This window comes from Suncus etruscus, chromosome 1, assembly GCF_024139225.1.
Source record: "Suncus etruscus isolate mSunEtr1 chromosome 1, mSunEtr1.pri.cur, whole genome shotgun sequence".
NCBI lineage: Eukaryota > Metazoa > Chordata > Mammalia > Eulipotyphla > Soricidae > Suncus > Suncus etruscus.
Window position 1 is genome coordinate 127,068,612 of NC_064848.1, and position 26,243 is coordinate 127,094,854.

The 26,243-nt window shown below is 38.2% G+C and overlaps 1 protein-coding gene across 1 annotated transcript; it reads left to right on the plus strand.

The window, feature by feature from the left end:
• The first annotated feature begins 1,322 nt into the window (after positions 1-1,322).
• ANKRD7 (ankyrin repeat domain 7) lies at positions 1,323-26,243 on the plus strand. Its single transcript, XM_049779054.1, has 6 exons — positions 1,323-1,507; positions 5,977-6,091; positions 6,254-6,418; positions 16,040-16,146; positions 16,816-16,934; positions 25,954-26,243. Exons 1-6 carry the CDS (start codon positions 1,323-1,325, stop codon positions 26,241-26,243), a joined length of 981 nt encoding a protein of 326 aa, XP_049635011.1.

Below are 26,243 nucleotides of genomic sequence, written 5' to 3' on the forward strand. Positions count from 1 at the left end.
TTTCTTTCTTTTTTTTTGTCTGCCTTTTTTTTGAATCTTACCCAGTGATGCTCAGGGGTTATTTCTGGATAAGCACTCAAAAATTGCTTCTGGCTTGGGGGACCAAGGGGACACCAGGGGGTCTGTTCTAGGTTAGCATGTGCAAGGCAAGCACCCTACTGCTTGCACCTCTGCTCGGCCCTTTAGGGATTATTTTCTTACCATAGCAAAAGAAGAAAAATTTCAGAAGGCAGTTTAGGCCTGTGGCAGCTCCTCAAATTAGTAAATCCACTATTTCTTTGCATAGTCATTTTCTTGCTCTCATAATTTAGCATCCCACGTTTCATATTTGTTTTCTAAAATAAAGAAAAAATAATGAAGAAGTAGGTGAGTGAAGTGCAAGGACTGTCTTCCAACTCATGCCAGCAGAGCCCTGCTGGAATGTCAGTGACAGAGCCTTTTCAAATCATCACTCCTAACTGCAAAGAGTGAAATGAGAAGTTTTTTCTCTTCCACTGGGACACTGCCATTCTAAATTAAATGAGGTGCTATTAGAAGAAGGTAATAGATGGGCCCGGAGAGATAGCACAGCGGTGTTTGCCTTGCAAGCAGCCGATCCAGGACCAAAGGTGGTTGGTTCGAATCCCGGTGTCCCATATGGTTCCCCGTGCCTGCCAGGAGCTATTTCTGAGCAGACAGCCAGGAGTAACCCCTGAGCATTGCCGGGTGTGGCCCAAAAACCAAAAAAAAAAAAAAAAAAAAAAAAAAGAAGAAGAAGGTAATAGAGATTGAGGTGGAGAAACTTTAATGTCTATCATAGTGGTACTACCTAAATAAATAGAAACTATAGATAAGGGTAAATGAATTATCAGCTTAAGCTAAGGATGATAGAGAAATAAATAATAATAATAATAATAATAATAATAATAAAGATACATTGAAGTGTGTAAAAATATAGATCAGAGGAAAGTTCATCTCCATTTGCAAATGCTCATGCCATTGCCTCTCTATCTTTGAAGGACTGGGGTTATTTGTAAGAAAGTTGGTAGATTTCTATTTGAGTTCTTATCAATAGGAAGATTTGAAAACATAGAAATCAGATGCAAAATTTCACTGATGTCATCTGGACCACAACCAGTCTGGGTCCAGTTAGTTGCAGGCTGCCAGAGATTGGCTGTAGCCAGCAACTGAAAGCCCTTGGAGTCCTGCCTATTTTCGGGTTCGCACTTCCGGTAACACCATCCTGGAGCCTGGCCGGAGGGTCAGGGGTCCGCGTGCCTGGCCCAGGCGTTGAAACGGCCAGGCCAGGCTAAGCCGGCCACAGATGAGCAAGCTACGCAGTCATGAAGAAACTATTCACTTTTTGGAGAAGGAAGGAGGACACACTCTCCTCACAACACTCGGATCTGCTTCCCAGCAAGGAATTCAAGAAACTAGCCAGAGCTGTCTCAGTGGGTGACTTTCTGAAGGTGATGAAGTATGTCAAGTTCAAGAAATACGACGTGAATATGCGAGACAGTGAATTCAGGTGACAGTTGAAAAAGCCCATGGTGGGAAGGAAAGGCAGCTGGAGTCCCCCTTGTCCTCTAACTTGAGATTCTCATTTCAGTGTCCCAGAGACAACTGACCTGGGGAACCAACCGTTGGGCTTCCACCTTGTTTTACAAAATGCATCCCTGGACTATTTGCTCTCCCTTCCACTTCTTTTCTGCCTTCATCTTCATTTACATCTTCATCCCACTCAACCCTTTCTACATCTGGCTCTTGTGGCTTTTTTTAGTGTGTCTGTTGTAGATATTTTTTCTTTCTTAGTAAGATTCACCATGTACATGACACGAAAAATATAGAAGTCACCACTTGGATAGTGGTTAAGCTTAACCAACTCTGAGACAAGCTAACAGCTTTTCAAGGTGGATTGCTTCTGAAAAATTTTATCAACTGTGAACAGAAATATGAAAGATTGCCAACATCACAAATCAGTGAAATGCATATCAAAACTATATTGATATTACAACTCTATTGCTGTAATGAAAATAAATAAAAATTAAGAAAAGTACTAGTAGAAATGTAGAGAAAAGGGATTCCCATCTACAGCGTTGCTGGGAATGTAAACTGATGTAGTTTCCCAGTGAAGACATTAGGGCGCTATCTGACAAAATTAAAAATAGCACAAGAACAAGTAATTCTGTATATTAAGAAAAATAAAAATGCTAACTTGCAGTGACAAATAAATCCCATGTTCATTGGAGTATTTTCAGTATTAGTGAATACATGGAAACAGTCCAAATGTCCATCGATGAAGTGAATGAAAAAGATACTGAAAGGTATACTACTCAGCCATTTTCCCCCAACAAATTTGGGCCAGTTTTCCTAGAGTATGTTGAGTGAAACAGATTGCACAGGAGAGTCTAGCATATTATTTACTTTTATGTGAAAACAAAAAATAAGAACAAAACTTAAATACCATAGAGCAGAAAGCAGGTTCTTATTTGTTCTTGAGGAGGGGACATACTAGAGTAAACAAAATGGGCAAAAGTCATCAAAATCTTCAGACTTTTAGCAACAAAATAAATAAGCCAAGGTGATGTACAGAATGAGACTAACCAATAAAATACTAGTTTTGAACATTGCTCAGAAATGATAGTAATTGACTTAATATGGTAATACTTTTATAATGTACACAAACAAATCATATTATGGCATGAAACTAATGTACTTCAATTGAAAATTACACAACATTGTAAGTTATCAATGGGTCAACAAAGCTAATAAAAAGGACATTCACATGATGACACCTAATTTATGTTTGTCATCCTGTACCCTTCTATTTCAGAAGAAATAGTATTCATAGATTTGATAACTGAATTATTTCTTTTGTAAAAGTTAAAGTAACAACTCTTGGAATATAACAAGTCTTTACTGGCCACAATGTATGCTAATAATTCTCTAATTATAAATGAGTAAAAAAGAGAAAGTGTAACTTAAGTGAAAGAAAAAATTATCAAATTTCCAGAACCCATACAAACCAGCTTTTAGGACATTTAGGGATTTAGATTCCTTATAAGATAATTACTCTAAATTTAAAACTAGCCAAGCAATATAATCTAAAAAATAGATAGGTACTATAATAATGTGAAAAATTTAGATTTTTGAGAGAAATACAATAGTAATTTTACTTAAAATTGTGAAATATTTGTAAAAGACGTATGTTTTTTATATTAGGTGAAAGCATTTCTACTGATCACAAAGCATTTACATTACATGATAAATATGATAAATGGTCATAAACACCTTATTTGCTACATACTCAATTTAAGTTTTAAAGAACTTTTTATTTTAAATAAGCATGGTTTATTTTTAAACATGTACAATATATAATGGGTAAGGTAATATATAGCATATGTTATGTATATGTTTATTATATAAATGCATTTTAATGCTTCTGTAAACTTTATAACTTGGGAGCTTTGGGAGCTTTGGGACCTTTAAAGCAGTCTTGGGGTGAGGTTTTCAGACGCAGTTCACAGTGATGCTTAGATTGGCCTATGTGGGCTGGAGAATTCAATGCTCAGGGTTGGCAATGCAATTCTTCCTGGCCTTACACTAGGGCTACAATTGGCAAAATCTTGCACAATTGACAAAGTAATGAATTGAATTTGGAGCTTCCAACCTTTTCAGTTATCTTCCCAGCTCACTTTTGTAACATTTTATACTTATTCAAGATAAATTAGTAGTGTATCCAAATTTTGTTGAAAAGACCCTAGGTCGGTATTGCTAAAATACATTCTTAAAAGCTGGAATTTTGGGCCAGAGATATAGTATAAGTGTCTAAGGCATTTTCTGTGCACATAGGTGACCCAGGTTCACACCACCAGGAGTGACCCCTGAGCATAGAGCCAGGAGAAAACTAGTACAGCCTATGTACCCTTGCTATCATCAGCTTTCTCTCACCCACTCACATCTCCCCCCCCAAAAGGAACAAAGTTGAAGCTTCCATAACTATTTTATGTTATATTTATGACTGATGTTTTATATTTGGAGGACCTCATTTGAGTTCTAAAATTTTTAGAAAAGCTCTATTTTTTTATAGTGGGGTTTAGGTTTCAATTGAAAGAAATTATCTAGCCACTTTTGGGAGATCTAATTGGGGATTAACTAAATTATATTTATATTCTCTCCGAAAGATTTTTTTTTTATTTTTAACTAATGGAAAACGAACTGAACTGAATTTTGAGGGGAGAGGCAAATCCAAAACTTAAGTAAAAATATTTTAGTTCCTTAGGACTAAATTCTTGATAAATGTATAATAGTGGATGAACACAACAGATCAAATATTTATGATTTTATGTGCTACTGGAAGTTGTTTTCTTAGGTCAGGATAATATTTACTCTGTGTATTGTTGTGTACTGAAAAAAGCTTCCCATTATATAAGTACCTTATTCTTAAGTCAAATTATAGATAATGATAAGTCTATAAGTAAAATTCTTTTTTGGTAAGTCTATCTGTAATATTCTTTATATTATGATTCCTGAAAAAGCAAATACATCAGAAGTTTTCTTAGTAAGGAATTACAGCAAAGTATTGTAGTAATTCAGAGGAATATTTTATGTAGACTCTGATATTCAATGAATAATTTTTGCTATACAATTCCCTTTGTGTGACTGGGAAGTATCGGTTCCTTAAATTTAGATTATCTTTTCTAAATATTATATTAACATGGATTAAAAATAATGGGTTGTTAATATCTGGTAGATACTGTTATGCTATCCAAGTTATCATCCTATTTCTGATTATAGTTTTCTATTTTAGATAGAGAATAATATTTGTTTTTGCTTTTTGTGTTGCTAGAAATTTGTATTGTAGATATTTTTTTCTTCAAGGAATAAATGCAGGCAAACTTGATTCAAATTTTGGTATTCCCAAATTATGTAAAACTATTTTTATTTTTTATTGTTATACTGCCATAAAGACAACTTGTGTCATTGTGTAGGCATTTTGTTAGACTAGATTTGAAAGTTAATATATTTTATAGTTTCCACTGTACTTATTTTGCTACTCTTACTATCTATAGGAATATTAGGTATTAAAGTATTTATGACTATCTAGAAATTAAGAAGGGAAATAGCATCTTAAATCTCTTTATGGGGGCCTGGCCATCTATTAGACTCAGTATTATAAAATTGTATAAAAACAAGAATATAGTGATATCACTTAAGAAACAAACATGCTTATTTATGGCCAATCAGTACCATGATATACAGTGTTTAAATAGAGCTAATTAATACTTATTATGTTTAACGAATATATACTTGTTAATTGAAAGTTATGTGGAAGAAAGCTCTTAGAGAAGTGGAACTTATTAGAATAACATAAAGTAAGTTGTGATCTATAATTTAAAAGGAAATATTTCCTTTGTGGAAATTGGCATATACTAACTTTAATATCGGGGGAAAACCCACACAGTTATGGATAGCATGCTGTGGAAAAGGGGTTCAAAACATAGACAATATATTTTATTCTGTTAACTGTGATATAAATTATCAAATAATTGATCAAGTTTGGGACTGTAGCAATAGCACAGTGGTAAGGCGGCCAACACAGGACGAACTCCAGTTTGAATCCCAGCTTCCAACATGGTGTCCCCCAAGCACAAAGCCAAGAGTAACTCCTGAGTGCTGCTGGTGTGACCAAACAAACAAACAAACAAAAAAGTTTATTTTCTGTTTAATTTGTCATTTTCCCCAAAGGGAAACACTATTTTTACAAAATTTTATATAATTAAAGTTTCCTTAAGGTGAAATTAGTTTTATATAATGAATTTAATATCTTTTAAATTTATTTCCCCACTCTTTTAAATTTATGAATGCAACTATAATATTTTGTAAATTTAAGTTTACAAAGAAGATACCTTAAAATATGATCTGACATGTTCTTAGGACATCACAAATAACTTCTCAAACTAAGCTGTACCTTTTTGTTTTGTTATATTGATGTAGAACACCTTTGCACCTGGCCTGTGCTAATGGATGTACAAATATTGTACTACACTTAAGTAAGAAAAAACTCAAAATAAATCTCTGGGATCATGAAACAATATCCCCACTGACTGAGGTGTGTTATTTTTAAGTTTTTGATTAAAATGTTTCAATTTCCTTTTCCAGTTTACTTTAGTTGAATTTGATATTTTAAAATGAAATATTAAACATTAGTAAGTATAATCTTGATTGCTTATTTGTTCTTTATTTGGTTATTTCTCTATTCTTGTTTTGACAGTGCAAAAGGGAGATTTGTGCTACTATCTTTTTGCAGTATGGTGCTGATCCAAATCTGGTGGACTCAAATGGCAACACTCCTCTTCATTATGCTGCCTGTAGTAAAAATATCTCATTAGTTGAAAAATTGCTAAACTATAAAGCAAATCTTGAAGCTCAAAATGAGGTAACTTTTTCCTTTCAAACCTGCAGAGCAGCATCATATTTAACAGAGCAATAGGAACTGTTACAATTCCTATTTACTCTAATCAAATGGGAGTAGTTGATTGTCCTCTAAATAGACTTTGATGAAAAATAATAAAGCTAAAATTTAATTTTTACACATTAAAACACTTATTAATGATTATTTAAATTCAATCAAGTTAAAAATCATACTATACTATACATACAGCTCTAGGGTGGGAAGGGCACAGGGTGTAGGGCGGGCAGATCCTGGCTTCCGGTTCTCTTTTTTCTTTCTATCCTCTCTTGAGCTGGAGGCTAGCTCTAGCTGGCATGTGGTTTGGGGAGACCCCATGTGAAAGGCCTTCTCCCTAACTTGGGTGCATTGGGAGTCTTGATAGGCCCCAGCCTTCCCCTCTTCTGCCCCTGGCCTCCAGGCCTTCTGGGGTGGCAGCTCAGGCGGCCAGACAAGGTGGGTGTTGGGGAGTCCCTCCTGGATGGGGTCCCAAGCTTTCCCCGCCCTTCCCAGCTCTAGGTTGGAAAGGGCACAGGGTTTAGGGCAGGTGGATCCTGGCTTCCGGCTCTCTTTCTATCCTCTCTTGAGCTGGAGGCTATCTCTAGCTGGCATGGGGTTTGGGGAGACCCCATGTGAAAGGCCTTCTCCCTAACTTGGGTGCGCTGGGAGCCTTGATAGGCTCTCAGCCTTCCCCTCTTCTGCCCCCAGCCTCCAGGCCTTCTGGGGTGGCAGCCCAGGTGGCCAGAAATGGTTGGTCCTATCTTGGGGTGTGCTGAGATTTGCTCGGTTGCACTGTTTGTCACTGGCAATTTCTAACCACTCTGCATATGGAAAACCCTGTGGGGGCGCACTGCATGTATTAAGAGTATTCCTTATCTTTATGTTATGTTTGCATATCCAGAATGTCCATTTTGTATTCTGCCCTTTCCCACACTCCTACAAAGCTCATTTTTACTCCTTAACTCTCTCACCCCTCTCAAACATCACTAACCCACATTACTCTTTTTAACTTCAGTACAGCACAATCCTAATCACAGACCAAAGCCGTGCATTGTGTGTAACAACCCCAAACTGTTTCAGAAGACATAAAAAGGACACGTATTTCTTTAGAATATTTTGTGTTTTTTCTCTGACTGCTAAGTCTTACTAAATATTCTCTTACACAGTGACGATTCTAACCACTTTTTTTTTTTATCTTCTCTTTATGAGCTGTTCAACAAGGAATTTTGGCGAAAGAGTCCCCCAGGTTAATGCTTATGATTGAACCATGTCATGGGGATTGTTGGACTTGTTCTTATGGCCCCCATATGCGCCAGTAATGCCACATGGCATTGCTCCTTTTTTGCATAGGCACATTAAAATGGGAAAATACTATACATACAAATAAGATCCTATCTAATAGAGATTGGAACACACAAATCTTGTAGTGCAAAGGGACCTTACACCCTGAACATTGACATAACGACCTGGCACAGATCTCAGAAGAAAGGGCATTTTCCATTCACCCCTGAACCAGGGAAGCCATTCATAAAACACCCATGTCTATAACATCATCTGTAAGCAATCCTCTACCACGGAAGACCCTACCACTGCTCAGACATCAACCTGCTCAAAAGAGACTTCCCTTAACACTGAGAAGACTTAACAACAACAACGACCTGCTTATAGGACAGGGCTCCCTGCATTGCCCTTTAATGGTCAGGTGAAACGAGAGGAAGCTCCACATCCTGACTTCAATGTAGGATATGCAGATTCCAGGATCTTTAATACAGAAACATGATACCAACAACAGAGACTGTGTGAAAAGTGTGTTGGCACTACAGTCAATGTCTTGGATTGGATGATCTAGCTTGCCTGGAGCCTAGAGTTGGACTTATGCCAGGAAATTTCAGGAGTAGGGTCTCTTTGTATTTAGGCCAAGGTTATTCCTTTCCATGCCTCTCATATTTTGGTGGGCCTATGCAAACAACAATTGCCACTCTAACACCGTTTTTACTGTGCTCCTTTAACTCTAATCCTTAAAAAAAACACTTAAAATTTGAGGTTAACTTAAGCTAATATAGACTGAACTTCACTGGATCTCAGATGCCAGCACCCTTCTGCCTCTCTACTCTGCTGTCCTGCATTTTCGGCCTGATTTCACCCTTGGTGCGGCTCATCAGCCAGCCTGCCTTCCTGTGAACTTTCCGGGGAGTCTGCCTTCCCGTGAGCCTTCCGTGGAGGTGAGTCGACACGCCCAGAAAGGGAGGAGCCACTGAACTTCGCTGGATCTCAGATGCCAGCACCCTTCTGCCTCTCTACTCTGCTGTCCTGCATTTTCGGTCTGATTTCACCCTTGGTGCGGCTCATCAGCCAGCCTGCTTTCCTGTGAGCTTTCCGGGGAGTCTGCCTTCCCGTGAGCCTTCCTTGGAGGTGAGCCGACACGCCCAGAAAGGGAGGAGCCACCGAACTCTGCTGGATCTCAGATGCCAGCACCCTTCTGCCTCTCTACTCTGCTGTCCTGCATTTTCGGCCTGATTTCACCCTTGGTGCGGCTCATCAGCCAGCCTGCTTTCCTGTGAGCTTTCCGGGGAGTCTGCCTTCCCGTGAGCCTTTCGTGGAGGTGAGTCGACACGCCCAGAAAGGGAGGAGCCACTGAACTTCGCTGGATCTCAGATGCCAGCACCCTGCTGCCTCTCTACTCTGCTGTCCTGCATTTTTGGCCTGATTTCATCCTGGGTGCAGCCCATCTGCCAGCCTGCCTTCCTGTGAGCCTTCCGTGGAGGTGAGTCGACACGCCCAGAAAGGGAGAAGCCAGAGGAGCACGGTTGCTCCGCTCCCCTTCGCGACGGTGCACAGCATTTAGCCAATGAATACAATCACAACACGTAGAAAAACACGCAGTACTAGTGTGACAATGGGGAAACAACATGGGCCAGTGCCAGACATAGAGAATGAAGATGGCAACTCTGATGACTTGAACATGATCAACCACCTAGTCAGTCTCTCAGATAAGGAGTTTAGAGTTGCAATATGGAACATGTTCAAAGAACTCAAACAAAGTATAGAAGAGAAAACTAAAAAGAATCAGGAGAATATGAAGATAGAAATGAGAAAACTCCAAACGGAAATTTCAGATCAAATAACAGGTCTGAGAAACTCAGTAGATGAATTGAAGAAAAACATGTTTGAGATTTCCCACAGGTTAACAGCAGCTGAGGATAGAATCAGTACACTGGAAGATGAGATACATAACAATTACATACAGCAGAAGAAATTGGAAAAAAGCCTCAAAGCAAATGATCAAACAATGGAAAAATTACTCAAAGAATGGGAACAGATGAAAATAGAAGTCTATGATAAGCTCAACAGAAACAACTTAAGAATCATTGGAGTCCCAGAGACTCAGGAAGAAAATCTCCGGGAAGAATCAACAGTCAAGAACATCATTAAAGAGAAACTACCAGAGATAATGAATACATGTGATCAAATCCTGCATGCCCGAAGAGTGCCAACTAAAAGAGACCCCAGAAAAAACACCCCAAGACACATTCTAGTCACAATGACGAATCCCATAGATAGAGACAGAATTCTGAAAGCAGCAAGATCGAAAAGAGAAATTACATTTAAGGGAACATCCTTGAGATTTACTGCAGACCTGTCACCAGAAACACTCAAGGCCAGAAGGCAGTGGTGGGACATAGTGACAAAACTCAATGAAATAAATGCTTCGCCTAGAATACTGTACCCAGCAAAACTCACTTTTAGGTTTGAAGGAACAATACATAGTTTCACAGACAAACAACAGCTCAAAAACTTCACAGACTCAAAACCATTCTTAAAAGAAAAACTGAACGGCATACTTTAAGACAAGGCTTACCAACAAACACACCAAACTTTAATATAAAGATGGCACTAACTCCCAGGACAATTCTTTCTCTCAATGTCAATGGACTAAATGCACCAGTTAAGAGACACAGAGTGGCTAAATGGATCAAAAAACTCAATCCAACCTTCTGCTGCCTACAAGAAACGCACCTGAATAGTCAGAACAAACATAGACTCAAAATAAAAGGCTGGAGGAAAATCATCCAAGCAAACAACACCCAAAAAAAAGCAGGAGTGGCCATATTAATATCAGATGATGCAAACTTTATACTTAGGAAAGTAGTAAGGGACAAAGATGGACATTTTGTATTAATCAAGGGATATGTACAGCAGGAAGAAATCACCCTCCTAAACATATATGCACCGAATGAGGGGCCAGCAAAATATTTAATACAACTGTTGACAGATCTGAAAAATAACATCAATAACAACACAATAATTGTGGGAGACCTCAACACGGCATTGTCAACACTAGACAGGTCAACCAGACTGAAACCCAACAAGAATATACTAGACCTGGGGCCGGGCGGTGGCGCTAAAGGTAAGGTGCCTGCCTTGCCTGCCTTGCCTGCGCTAACCTTGGACGGACCGCGGTTCGATCCCCCGGTGTCCCATATGGTCCCCCAAGCCAGGAGCAACTTCTGAGCACATAGCCAGGAGTAACCCCTGAGCGTTACTGGGTGTGGCCCAAAAATAAAAAAAAAATAAATAAAAATAAAAGAATATACTAGACCTGAGGAGAGAAATGGAAGTAAGAGGCCTAGTAGATATATACAGGACACTCCACCCCCAGAAGCCTGGATACACATTTTTCTCTAATGTACATGGGACATTCTCTAGGATAGACTACATGTTAGCACACAAAACATATCTCCATAATATCAAGAGGATAGAAATTTTGCAGGCTGCCTTTGCTGACCACAAAGCCCTGAAATTATATATAAACTACAAAGGAACACAGAAGAAAAATTTTAACACCTGGAAGTTAAATAGCCTCATACTGAATAATCAGTGGGTCCGAGATGAAATCAAAGAGGAAATCAAAACCTTCCTGAAAACAAATGACAATGGAGACACAATTTATCAGAACCTATGGGACACAGCAAAAGCAGTACTGAGAGGAAAATTTATAGCTTTGCAAGCACACATCAGGAAAGAAGAAGGGGCATACCTGAATAGCTTAATGACGCAGCTCATAGAATTAGAAAGTGCTCAACAAAAGGATCCAAAAATAGGGAGGCAGAAGGAAATAACAAAGCTGAGAGCAGAAATCAATGAAGTGGAAACCAGAAAAACCATCCAAAAGATCAACGAAATAAGAAGTTGGTTCTTTGAAAAAATAAACAAGATTGATAGACCACTGGCAAAACTAACAAAGAAAGAAAGAGAGAGAAACTTGATAACTCGTATTAGGAATGAAAAAGGAGAGATCACTACTGATATGGTAGAGATTCAAAGGGTAATCAGAAACTACTTTGAGAAACTCTATGCCACTAAAAATGAAAACCTGGAAGAAATGGATAAATTTTTGGAATCTTATAATCTTCCACGATTGAATGAAGAGGATGTAGCATATCTAAACACACCCATTACTATTGAGGAAATTAAGAAAGTAATCAAATGTCTGCCCAAAAACAAAAGCCCAGGCCCAGATGGATTTACTAATGAATTCTTTCAAACCTTTCAAGAGGAACTACTACCAATCCTGGCAAGACTCTTTCATGAAATTGAAAAAACAGGAAAACTTCCAAATAGCTTTTATGAAGCCAACATTACCTTGATACCTAAACCAGACAGAGATGCTACGAAAAAAGAAAATTACAGACCAATATCGCTGATGAATGCAGATGCAAAGATCTTCAACAAAATCCTGGCAAATAGGATTCAATGCCTCATTAAGAAGATCATCCACTACGATCAAGTAGGTTTCATTCCAGGAATGCAAGGCTGGTTTAACATCCGTAAATCTATCAACATAATACACAACATCAACAGCAAGAAAAATAAAAATCACATGATCATATCAATCGATGCAGAGAAAGCATTTGACAAGGTCCAACACCCATTCTTGATCAAAACTCTCAGCAAGATGGGAATGGAGGGAACCTTTCTCAATATAGTTAAGGCCATCTACCACAAGCCAGAGGCAAATATTGTCCTCAATGGAGAAAAACTGAAAGCCTTTCCTCTAAATTCTGGCACAAGACAAGGCTGTCCTCTCTCACCACTTCTATTCAACATAGCACTTGAAGTACTTGCTATAGCGATTAGGCAAGAAAAGGATATCAAGGGAATCCAAATAGGAAAGGAAGAAGTCAAGCTCTCACTGTTTGCAGATGACATGATACTCTACTTAGAAAACCCCAAAGACTCTATCAAAAAGCTTCTAGAAACAATAGACTCATATAGCAAGGTGGCAGGCTACAAAATTAACACACAAAAATCAATGGCCTTCCTATACACCAATACTAATAAGGAAGAAATGGACATTAAGAAAACAACTCCATTCACTATTGTGTCACACAAACTCAAATATCTTGGAATCAACTTGACTAAAAATGTGAAGGACCTATACAAGGAAAACTATAAAACTCTGCTCCAAGAAATAAGAGAGGACACGCGGAAATGGAAGCATATACCCTGCTCATGGATTGGCAGGATTAACATCATTAAAATGGCAATACTCCCCAAAGCACTGTACAGATTTAATGCGATCCCCCTAAAGATACCCATGACATTCTTCAAAGAAGTGGACCAGGCACTTTTGAAATTTATTTGGAACAATAAACACCCTCGAATAGCTAAAGCAATCATTGGGAAAAAGAATATGGGAGGAATTACTTTCCCCAACTTTAAACTTTACTACAAAGCAATAGTTATCAAAACAGCATGGTATTGGAATAAAGACAGGCCCTCAGATCAGTGGAATAAGCTTGAATACTCAGAGAATGTTCCCCAGACATACAATCATCTAATTTTTGATAAAGGAGCAAAAAATCCTAAATGGAACAAAGAAAGCCTCTTCAACAAGTGGTGTTGGCAAAACTGGCTAGCCACTTGCAAAAAATTGAACTTAGACCCCCAGCTATCATCATGTACGAAGGTAAAATCCAAATGGATTAAAGACCTCGATATCAGCCCCAAAACCATAAGATATATAGAACAATACGTAGGTAAAACACTCCAGGACATTGAGGCTAAAGGCATCTTCAAGGAAGAAACTGCACTCTCCAAGCAAGTGAAAGCAGAAATTAACAGATGGGAATATATTAAGCTGAGAAGCTTCTGCACCTCAAAGGAAATAGTGCCCAAGATACAAGAGCCACCCACTGAGTGGGAGAAACTATTCACCCAATACCCATCAGATAAGGGGCTAATCTCCAAAATATACAAGGCACTGACAGAACTTTACAAGAAAAAAACATCTAATCCCATCAAAAAATGGGGAGAAGAAATGAACAGACACTTTGACAAAGAAGAAATACACATGGCCAAAAGACACATGAAAAAGTGCTCCACATCACTAATCATCAGGGAGATGCAAATCAAAACAACGATGAGATACCACTTCACACCACAGAGAATGGCACACATCACAAAGAATGAGAATAAACAGTGTTGGCGGGGATGTGGGGAGAAAGGAACTCTTATCCACTGCTGGTGGGAATGCCGTCTAGTTCAACCTTTATGGAAAGCGATATGGAGATTCCTCCAAAAACTGGAAATCGAGCTCCCATACGATCCAGCTATACCACTCCTAGGAATATACCCTAGGAACACAAAAATACAATACAAAAACCCCTTCCTTACACCTATATTCATTGCAGCACTATTTACCATAGCAAGACTCTGGAAACAACCAAGATGCCCTTCAACAGACGAATGGCTAAAGAAACTGTGGTACATATACACAATGGAATATTATGCAGCTGTCAGGAGAGATGAAGTCATGAAATTTTCCTATACATGGATGTACACGGAATCTATTATGCTGAGTGAAATAAGTCAGAGAGAGAGAGAAAAACACAGAATGGTCTCACACATTTATGGGTTTTAAGAAAAATGAAAGACATTCTTGCAATAATAACTTTCAGACACAAAAGAGAAAAGAGCTGGAAGTTCCAGCTCACCTCAGGAAGCTCATCACAAAGAGTGATGAGTTTAGTTGGATAAATAACTACATTTTGAACTGTCCTAATAATGAGAATGTATGAGGGAAATTGAGAACCTGTTTAGAGTACAGGCGGGGGTCGGGTGGGGAGGAGGGAGACTTGGGACATTGGTGATGGGAATGTTGCACTGGTGATGGGTGGTGTAAAAAAAAAAAAAAAAAAAAGAACTCAAGGAAAAAAAAAAAGAGTTGGTCTGAACAAATTCCAAAAGCACCCTGCTCAAAAAAAAAAAAATAAAATAAAAAACTTAAGCTAATATGCATGTATATGGAAATGTGAAAAATACTTTGCCTCTAATGTTTAAGGAGTTATGTAAGTTTTATGGCTTTAGATTGCCTTGTGTGCTGTTAAGAAATATTATAATGTGTTACAATCTGGGGACTTGAGGGACAAAGTAATTGTACATGGATTCTGTTTCATTTATCTTTTTTTTTGTTTTGTTTTGGTTTTGGGCCACACCCGGCAATGCTCAGGGGTTACTCCTGGCTGTCTGCTCAGAAATAGCTCCTGGCAGGCACAGGGGACATATGGGACACCAGGATTCAAACCAACCACCTTTGGTCCTGGATTGGCTGCTTGCAAGGCAAATGCCGCTGTGCTATCTCTCCGGGCCCATGTTTTATTTATCTTAATGTTCTTTGGCTGAAAGTTCAAAGTTAAGATATAAGCAAGGGGACTTCTTCTGAGAATTATGTTATGGGTGATTGTCCTTTCACTGTAACTTTACCTTGTCCTCTTTCTTTGCATCTTTGTTCTCATAATTAAAAATAAAAAATTATTAAAAAAATCATACTATACTAAGAGTACCTCTTGAGTTATACATAAAGATTCAAAAGGAAGGTTTTAGGTGTCATAACTTTCATTGTACAGAGATTTTGTATAATGATAGAGCCAAATAAATGATATTGGAAATTCAAAGGAAGCTATCAAAACGCAGTTATAAAAGCTATCAAATATAAAATTATTTACAAAGCTTAGGTTCCTGGCAGTAGTTGGGAATCATCAGGTCACATCCAGTAGTTCTGTGGGAACCTGAGTGCCAGAAATTGCACTCAGGGTCATGCACTTACTGGCATATACTCTGCCATTTAAATGATCTTGATGGTGCTTGAGCTATTTATTTCGAATGCTAGGCTCTCATCATCAAAACTGCTTTTGCTTTATTTGAATTACACCTAAAATTTTCTTTTACATTTATTTAACTAAATTTTATTGTATATATTTTAATTAATTAGTTGTTTTTTAAATTTGGGTTACACCTTGCTGTGTTTAGGGCTTATTTCTAGTTCTTTACTCAGAGATCACTCCTTTGGTACTCAAGGGCCATATGGTGTGCCAGGGATTAAACCCAGGTCAAACTATGTAATATGTACTATCGATCTAGCCCTTTTAATTTGATTTTATTTTTAATTGTTTCATAGGCTTAAATATTGCTTCCTGAAATATAACTTAAAAATTAAATTCCATATGCAGAGGTATCTTGTAAGCACACTTTTAAAATTGAAGTTATATCTAAAGTGAACATATTGCTGGTCTAATACTTTAATAATTTTGAAATAATGTTTTTCAGGATGGGTATACCCCTTTTTTACTTGCAGTTCTAAAAAATAATGAAACAATGGTAGAGTTTCTTCTGCACAAAGGAGCAAATGTGAATGCTTCAGATAAGAATCAAAGGTATAATTATTAATCAAAGGTATATAATCAAAGGTATAATTATTGCTGAACAAGTGTATATAACTACAGCTAACTAATGAGATTCTTCACTGTATGTGTGAATACATCACATGATTTTGAGCACATTTGATTTAGATTCCAACAGTTTGTTTTTTTAATATATTTTTTATTTAAACATCTTGATTACATACATGATTGTGTTGTTTGGGTTTCAATCATGTAAAGAACACCACCCATCACCAGTGCAACATTCCCATCGCCAATGTCCCAAGTCTCCCTGCTCCCCACCCAACCTGCACCTGTACTCTAGACAGGCTTTCTATTTGTTTTTTAATCTATAAAATCATATAGCTATATGAGCTATAATGGTAGATTGTCACTTATATATAATTAGAACCTTTATAGGATCTAATCTGTATCAGATGCCATTGTTAAATGAGAATAGCAGTTCTAGAGACCTAGGTGCTCCTGCTTAGAGTTTTGAGACATCCCTTAAAGAATCCAAAGTACCAGAACTCTGTCTTCAGTTTCCCTGATTTCTTGGATAGGACTTTTTACTGCTTATATATTTATGAGAGATCAAATATTTAAAAATAATATGAACTGACTTACAAAAAATAGCACAGCCATATTTGAGATTCACAGATGTTTATCTTTCTCTTGTTCTAGAACTGCTCTTATGATAGCAATAACTAATGAACCAACAACTTTATTCAACCTTCAGCAAGATAAGATGCTCTCTTGCCAATATATTGATGATATAGCAGCGGAGGGATATGCTTCTTTTAGTAGATATATGTAAGTGGTACAATATTTCTTTTTAATAATTGGTGTATATGGTTTTAAGGTAAGAAACATAAGTCCTAAAGTGCCAAACAGGAATATGATCTGCAGCAGGAGTGGCTCCTGGATCTAAAGAACCTTGATTTTCTCTCTTTGTAGAGTCCTAGATGTACTAAATGCACAAACTGGATTTTACATTAACATTCACTGGGAATGAAACTTGAAGGCATTCTTGCCATTACTGATAATAGAAAGACTATGACATTTATTTTGTCGTTTTGGGGGCCACAGTTGGCAGCATTTTGGAGGGGACCATATGGGATTCTGGGAATTAAACCCAGGTCTGCCACATGCAAGCAAACAACCTACCTACTATGCTATCTCTCAGGCCCCTAACAACTATGCTTTATAACATTTAAAGATTGCATTATAAAAATATATGGAGCATACCATCTGGAAAGATAATTAATCCACATGTCTCTTTGATTTTTTATACTTAATTTATTTTACTATTTTATATACTGTTTTTAAAAATTACCTGTCTTTAGTTTGATGTGTTTTTAGAATTCTTAAGTATATTCTTATTGTACCCAAAAGAAAAAAGATTATTTACAAACACATATTTCTTATTTTATAAGTCAATAAAAATATGTAATGAACCTACACTTACTTTACAGCTAAGAAAGTGAAACACAATATAGGATTTTTCTTTTTAAGTTTATTTTAAAATAATGTAAAATTATAAAACAATTTCTTCCATTTATTTTCTCAAATTTTAATAATATATTTTAATCATTAAATACATTTAAAAATCACAGTGGGGGAAGAGAGGCTAGAGCAAAGGATAGAGACAAGGAAATAAAGGTGTGTGAAAGAAAAAAGTGAAGGAAAGGGAGAAATAACTTATATACACATTTAGATGTATACTTTTAAAATGTTGACGTTTAGAAAAAAGGAACTCATAATAAATATAGGCATAATTTTATGTATTTTTCTTTTTTTTTTTTTTTTGTTTTGTTTTGTTTTTGGGCCACACCCGTTTGACGCTCAGGGGTTACTCCTGGCTATGTGCTCAGAAATCGCCCCTGGCTTGGGGGGACCATATGGGACGCCGGGGGATCGAACCTCGGTCCGTTCCTTGGCTAGCGCTTGTAAGGCATGAACCTTACCTCTAGTGCCACCTTCCCGGCCCCTTATGTATTTTTCTAACATTGGGCATATATTATTTTACCTTGGTTTAAGCAAACTATGTATAAAATAAATCAAGTAGCTAAATTACTATGATACTATAGTATACTGATAGTACAGTAATATATTATACTGTACAGAACTATAATACACTGTTTAGTTCCTTTACTATATGGTACTATATAGTGTAGTACTGTAATAATTCATTACTTGGAAAATGTCCCTAAATATTCATTTTAAATAGGGAGTTAGTTTTCTTCATCACTAAAAAAGTTAGCACATAGGAAATAGGAGATTCTTATCACTTTAGTAATTTATCTGTTGTGTTTGTTGAGCTTCTATTAAATTGAAAGTGAATCTTTATAGATAATCCTACTGGGAGTTGTAAGAAATTAGTCTGTGTATTGATCTTTTAAATTCTCTGCCGGTCTTCAGTAGTGTGAAGCATGTTGAATAGAACATATGCTGCTGCACTGTTCAGGATATAAACAGTGACAAATGTAGTTATGGGCATCAGGTGTAGATGTTTGCTTGGAAAGTTGAATGACCAAGCAGTGAGTTTTAGATGTCAATGTCAGCCTGCAGAGATGGAGAAAGTTGGATAGAGGCTAGTATGATCCAACTAAAAGGGAGATAAATTTGCTTCTCGTTCCAAAAGCATTCCAGAAATATCATCCTGGTAGTTAACTTTCCCTAGAAAGTTAAAGAGCAAGTAGGGTATCTGAGATGTGAATGTAGGTCTGCTGAGATAGCATACATAAAAACAGGGAAAAAGTTTATTCTATAGATTTTCTTCAGTCGTTGAATGAGTTTTTGACTTTGTCAATTTGTAGTTAAAAACCATTTCTTATGAACTGAATTTTAGTTCCTCCATGAAAGACCTTTCTCCTGAAGTAAGACAACTGGGACAGTTGTGCTTGGAAAGAGATGTTATGAAAAATGACTGTGCATTAAGGTTTGGTCTAGTATAAGAGAAGCTTTAGAAAGCTACCAGGCGTACTTAGTGGGATGTTTTATCTGAAGAAGCAGCACAAAGAGATAGTCATTTTGTAGACAAGCAGAAGGGCATGGAACAGGATCCCTTATATAGTTCTCAGGGGAAAACAACCATGCTGCCACCTTAATCTTGGTTTTCAAATATCTAGGATTGTAAGAAAATACATTCCTAGTGTTCATGTGACCAAATTGATTTTTGTTATAACAGTCCTAGCGAACTAATATATCACATATAACCTAACCCATTTTGTAAACTTGATGGTGGCTTATTTTTGATAGAAGAAAAATAAGTGTCAGATAATGGGAGGATGTAAAATAAAAGGGAAATTGATGAAGTTGACTTAAAAATAGATACTTGGAGTCAGAAGTGGAGGAAGGCTCTAGTTCACAGCCAAGGTTTTTATTTGATCATAGTCTGATGAATTTAATTAATAAATGCTAGAATGAATATATATTTATTTTTATGCATAGCTTTCATCAATTTGGTGCTAAATATAAAAGGGAAAAAGATGACAATAGGAGACCTCTTGGCAATTATATTCGTAGGAAACTGAGCTTGATATAGAACAAGTGGATTAAGGTAAGATACAAAGAGTTTTGCTTATTGTTTGTTACTTAGTTTTTGACAACAAAGATCTCTCAATTTTTAAATCTGAATATGAAGTTTTCTCTTAATGTGAAATTTCAAATATTTTAAAGGAATATTCTTAAGAATAATTGAGATGGAGCCAGAGTGATAGGGTAGGGGCTAGGGTACTTTCTTTGGATATCAGTAACTAGCACCACATAGGCTCCTACTCTGCCAGGGATGATCCCTGAATGAAGAGTAAGGAATAAACAATCAACACATTTGTTTGTGACTAATAGTCACCCCACAAAAGAGAAAATATTTTAATTAAAATATTCTGAAACTGTGTTGTCTGACACTGTATTGACTATAAATTTAAAATATGCTGAATAATATGTTTTTATTCTTATTATCTTAAATTTTATAAACAAAACTTTTACAAATTCTTAGATATTTTAATAGATATAAGCTATTAGTATGTTTCTATTTTATTTTCAAAATCGAAAGTACATATTACAACAGTAAATATACACCTAATTATTATAAATTACTTAAAATTAAGTACTTTTTAAGAATTAAAAATATTCAGCTAATAAAATTTTTTTTTTTTTTTTTTTTTGGTTTTTGGGCCACACCCGGTAACGCTCAGGGGTTACTCCTGGCTATGAGCTCAGAAGTTGCTCCTGGCTTGGGGGACCATATGGGACACCGGGGATCGAACCGCAGTCCGTCCAAGGCTAGTGCAGGCAAGGCAGGCACCTTACCTTTAGCGCCACCGCCCGGCCCCTCAGCTAATAAAATTTACTGTGATAAATTTTAAATCACAGCTCTACAAAACAGTTTTTATTCTATTTTATCAAATTTCTAAACTGACAACTTTTAGATTAAATTAAAATTCATGCAATTATTCTCTTTATTTAATAGCAGCCATATTCTTCTTGCCTTACCTCTCATCTAGTGTATAAAAAGCAACTAGGACAGAGTGGGAGACTGATGTAAATTTAAAATCTTTTCTATAGAAAGTCTTATAAAGGGGGGCTGAAGAGATAGAACAGTGGGTAGGGCACTTGCCTTTCATGTGGCTGATCTGAGTTTCATCTCTACTTTCCAATGGTCCCCTAAGCAAATCACTACCAGGAATTATTCCTAAATGCATAGCCAGAAGTTATGCCTGAGCATTTCCAAGTAATAAAATAAAGCGAAAATTCTTATAAATATCACAGCTATTCAGATTCTTTTCATGCTCTAAGTATAATTTTAAGTAATTCTTGATCTAATGAATGATTACAGATGATTTAAGGTTAATAATTTCCTTCAGTTCCATTTCTATAGCTTAATCTCCTGCATTTAAGAATTAATTTTTTTACCATAACCCCTCAAAGAAAAGGGTAATCAGAGATCATTCTTGGTTTTGTGCTAAGGGGGACCATCCTTATACATTGTGGTGGATTTAACCTAGACAGGCTGCATGCAAGACAAATGCTTTATCTCCTGCACTATTTCTTTGGCCTAGAAATGTTCAGTTTTTTAATTCACTATTGATATAATTTTTTATAACTTCCTCTCTAACAATGACTTTCCCCCCTTTATACCGACTACTTTCCTTCCTCCTGACTTCTCTTCCTTCCCTTCCCTTTCCTTCTTTTTTCTTTACCTTTTCTCTCACCTTTTCTCCTTTGCCTTTTTGTTTCCACCTTTTATATTTCTGCTATAAGAAGAAAAGAATTTTTTGAGTCACACTCATTTCTCTCCTCTCCTCTCCTCTCCTCTCCTCTCCTCTCCTCTCCTCTCCTCTCCTCTCCTCTCCTCTCCCTCTCCTCACCTCTCCCCTCCTCTCTCCCTCCCCTCCCCTCCCCTCCCCTCCCCTCCTCCCCTCCCCTCCCCTCCCTCTCCCCTCCCCTCCCCTCCTCTCCCCTCCCCTCCTCCCCTCCCCTCCCCTCCTCTCCCCTCCCCTCCCCTCCCCTCTCCTCTCCCCTCCTCTCCCCTCCCCCTCCCCTCCCCTCCTCTCCCCTCCTCTCTCCCTCCCCTCCCCTCCCCTCTCCTCTCCTCCCCTCCCCTCTCCTCCCCTCTCCCCTCCCCTCCTCTCCCCTCCTCTCCCCTCCTCTCCCCCCTCCCCTCCCCTCTCCTCTCCTCCCCTCCCCTCTCCTCTCCTCTCCTCTCCTCTCCTCCCCTCTCCTCTCCCTCTCCTCTCCTCTCCTCTCCTCTCCTCCCCTCTCCCCTCCCCTCCCTTCCCCTCTCCTCTCCTCCCCTTCCCCTCCCTCCCCTCCCTCTCCCTCCTCCCCTCCCCTCCCCTTCCTCCCCTCCCCTCTCCCCTTCCCTCTCCTCTCCTCTCCTTTTCCCTCCCCTCCCCTCTCCTCCCCTCCCCTTCCCTCCTCTCCCCTTTCCTCCCCTCTTCTCCCCTCTCCTTCCCTCCCCTCCCCTCTCCCCTCCCCTCTCCTCTCCTCTCCTTTCCCCTCCCCTCCCCTCTCCCCTCTCCTCTCCTTTCCCCTCCCCTCTCCTCTCCTTTCCCCTCCCCTCCCCTCCCCTCCCCTCTCCTCTCCTTTCCCCTCCCCTCTCCTCTCCTTTCCCCTCCCCTCTTCTCTCCTCTCCTTTCCCCTCCCCTCTCCTCTCCTCTCCTTTCCCCTCCCCTTTTCTCTCCTCTCCCCTCCCCTCCCCTCCCCTCCCCTCCCCTCCTCTCCTCTCCTCTCCTCTCCTCTCCTCTCCTCTCCTCTCCTCTCCTCTCCTCTCCTCTCCTCTCCTCTCCTCTCCTCTCCTCTCCTTTTCTTTCTTTTGTTTGGGAGAGGGCACATCTGGCAGTGCTCAAGGGTAACTCCTTGCTCTGTGCTCAGAAATCACTTCCAGAAAGCAAGGGGACCATATGGGATGCCATGGATCTAACCTTGATCAATTGTGTGCAAAGCTAACATCCTACCCCTGTGTTATTATTTCTGCTCCAACACTCTTTAAGGAAATAAAGCAATATTGACTACAGAAGCATCTCTTCTATATTTCACGTGTATCTTGAATATAAGCAATTAATACCATACCAATCCTGTTAGTCAAGTAATACATTTATAGAGGATTATTAGACTTTGTGTGTTTTAAGGTATAATATAAATGTTAGTTTAGAAAAGTATGGAAAGATACTGAAAAGTTTAAATATTAAAAGTTGTATTTCTGTCATATTTAAAGGAAAACTTATTTAAATAACTAAAAATGCAGTATTATCAATTGTTTTGTTAGAGTTGAGAAAACTTTAGAAAATGTCTTGGAATGAAAATATCTTAATGTACATGAAATAATTATATATATCACTTTTTCTAGATGTTTAATGTTATTTCTACAATTATATTTTCTGCTAATTTGAGTGTGAAAAGTCTACATTGAAAGGACACATTGAAAGAACTATCAACATTTTAACTATTTGAAGAAACTTCATTAAATGGAGGACAATTTTCATCTTAGAAGATATAAAAAATTCAAAAGACAAACATCTTTCATAAATTTTTAATTGAATTGATAATGTGTTCAGCATATAGGTAGAGAAAAACGTCTTGGTGAAAAATTAAATGGGGTGTTAATATAAGAAACTGTAACATTTCGTAACAGTATTAGGCATGCATTTAAACATCTAAATAAAGTGAAAATTTAAAATAAGTTGTAAAATAGAGTAAATTATTATTTTAGTATACAATATTAATGTAATATAAAATATTACATATAATATACACAATATATAATACTGTATTGTATATTATATTACTGTATTATATAATATGATAATAATATATTAATATAGGATGTTATATATTAATATGATATAAAACTGTATTTGGAAACTTATTTACAATCACATAAAGTGATGACTTTGATTTTTTAGAAATACAACAGCATTATGAATTCATAAAATCTGTACTTTTATACAAATACATATTACTTAAAATTTTCTTACCAAACAGGACATTGGCTACATTTTGGGTAAATTTTAATTTTCCCTATATTTTTTCAAAATAAATAAAAATTTTTCTTTTATCGCCCACTTTTTTTGGTTTGTTTTTGGGCCATACCTGGCGGTGCTCAGGGGTTACTCCTGGCTGTCTGCTCAGAAATAGCTCCTGGCAGGCACAGGGGACCATATGGGACGCCGAGATTTGAACCAACCACCTTAGGTCCTGAATCGGCTGCTTGCAAGGCAAACGCCGCTGTGCTCTTTCTCCGGCCCCCATAATTTTTCTTTTAAATATGTTCTGTATAGTACACACTTTTTACTGTTTTCTTGCTGTAACATAACATATAAAGTGTGGACTGGCTTCAGGACAATTACCTGAAAAATTAGGACTAAAGGCACCTTTAAGGAGTAAACACCACTGTCCACGCAAGTGGAAGCAGAGCTAAACAAATGGGACTACATTAAACTGAAAATCTTCTGTACCTCAAAGGAAACAGTGACTAGGAGAGAAAGGCCACCCATGGAATGAGAGAAATTATTCATTCAATACCCATCTGATAAAGGGCTAATGTCTAAGACCTGTAAGGTACTGACAGAATTTAACAACAACAACAAAAAAAACTAAGCCCATCTAAAAATGGGGAGAGCAATGAACAGACATTTGCTCAAATAAGTAATAGAGATGGACAAAAGGCACATAAAAAATGAGCCACATCACAATTAAGGAGATGCAAATGAAAACAACAATGAGGTATTATCTCATACCACAGAGAATGACACAGATCACAAAGAATAAAAACAACCAGTGTGCTCGTGTGGATGTGGGGAGAAAGAAATTCTCATTCACTGTTGGTGGGAATGCTGTCTAGTCCAATATTTTTTGGGAAACAATATGGAGATTCTTTAAAAAAAAAAATACAAAACTGGCAATTGAGCTTCCTTGTGATCCAGCAATACCACTCCTAGGATCACAGAAAAACATTACAAAAAAGGACCTCTGCACTTCTATATTCATTTATAATACTATTTACAATAGCCAGAATCTGGAAGCAACCCAAGTGCCTGACAACAGATAATTGGCTAAAGAAACTGTGGTATTTCTACACAACGGAGAACTATGAAGTCTTTAGAAAAATGAAGTCAGTGAATTTTTCTTATATGGGTGGACATGGCCATGCTGAGTGAAGTGAATCAGAGGCAGTACAATAAACAGAATAATCTTATCACTGGGCTTTAAGGAAAATAAGACAGTATAGGGATGATATCCAGAGACAATAGAGATGAAAATCAGGAGGACCATTGCATGGTAAGTAGCTTGCCAAAAAGTGCAGAGAGAGTAGTTAGATAGGAGAGGGTCTAACATGAAAAGGACATTTATGACATCCCTTCATTTGCAGTAGTACAAACCACAGTGTCACAAAAGATAAGGGAGAAAGAGATGAAAGGATAAGGAGAGAGGAGGAAGAGAGGAGAAGAGAGGAGAGAAAGGAGAGGAGGAAGAGAGTGTTACCCATCCCCTATTCTTTCTTTGTAACCTTACCTGCTAGTAAGACCTGCCCATTTCTGGGAGTAGTCTTTGGGAGGGATCAAAAGGTTTGCCTTGGTCAGGAAGAGGATTTAGGGGTTGGATTGAGAGAGATTCAGGAAGGAAGGGGATTTGATTGGGAGATCGGGAGAGATTCAGGAAGGAAGAAGCAGCAGGAGAGGAGATGGCTGAAAGAGGATGAGATGTCAGGGCTGAATGTGAACCCAGTGTAAAAGATTTAACCTTAGGAGCCACATGTGTTGTCCACGGCCTGAATAAAGCTGATGTCTCCTGAAACCTGTCTGAGGATCGTTTCCTCGCTGCTATCCTGAACCTGCAGACCCGCCGACTTAAGGGGGTTGCAGACGCGTGGCCTGGGCTGGCAGAGATCCGAGGCTGTTGTTATTCAACAGAATGGCGCTTGGACATGGATTTAAAACCTGAACCCAAGAAAACAGCATGGTGAGATTTCTGTTCTGGTGTTTGATTTTGGCTCTTTTTTAGCTGGAATGAACACAAAACTCTGGGCCACGTGGAGCCATTTTCAAAGATGGCCGGATCCCCTTCTGGGGGCAGAAGGCCCAGTGAAAGAGAGGAGGTGAGAGTTTGGGTCACCCCCATTCGAGGCCCAGGACTGAGATTTTGCTGCAAAAACTGTTTGTCCAAGGACCAAGGCCTCCTAATTTGCAGAGGCTTATGGAGAGCCCTGATTGGAAAAGAACAAGAAAAAAGATTTTATAAAGGGCAGACTGATTTCTGAGTATGACCTTCAGCCTGGACATAGATTTTGACTGTGGGAATTTCGGACTTTAAACTCAGATGACCTTAATTGCTTTGAATATCCAAAGCCATTCCAAATACTGCCCAGAGGGGCAAAGAGCTGCTGGAACATTGGCAGAGGCACAGTGGGCATTTCTCTCAGCGAAAAGCACCGGACTGCTCCCTCCCTGATAGCTGACAAGCAGGCCATGCTTCTGAGGCTGCAGCAGTGGTGGGGGAGCGCGCTCGCTATGAGAGAGCCTCCGAAAGCTCCCGACCAGGCCAGAGGTGGCCACAGGCATGTGCAGCTCGGGGGCCTGGGATTCCAGGGAACTAAAGCCACGTGGTGA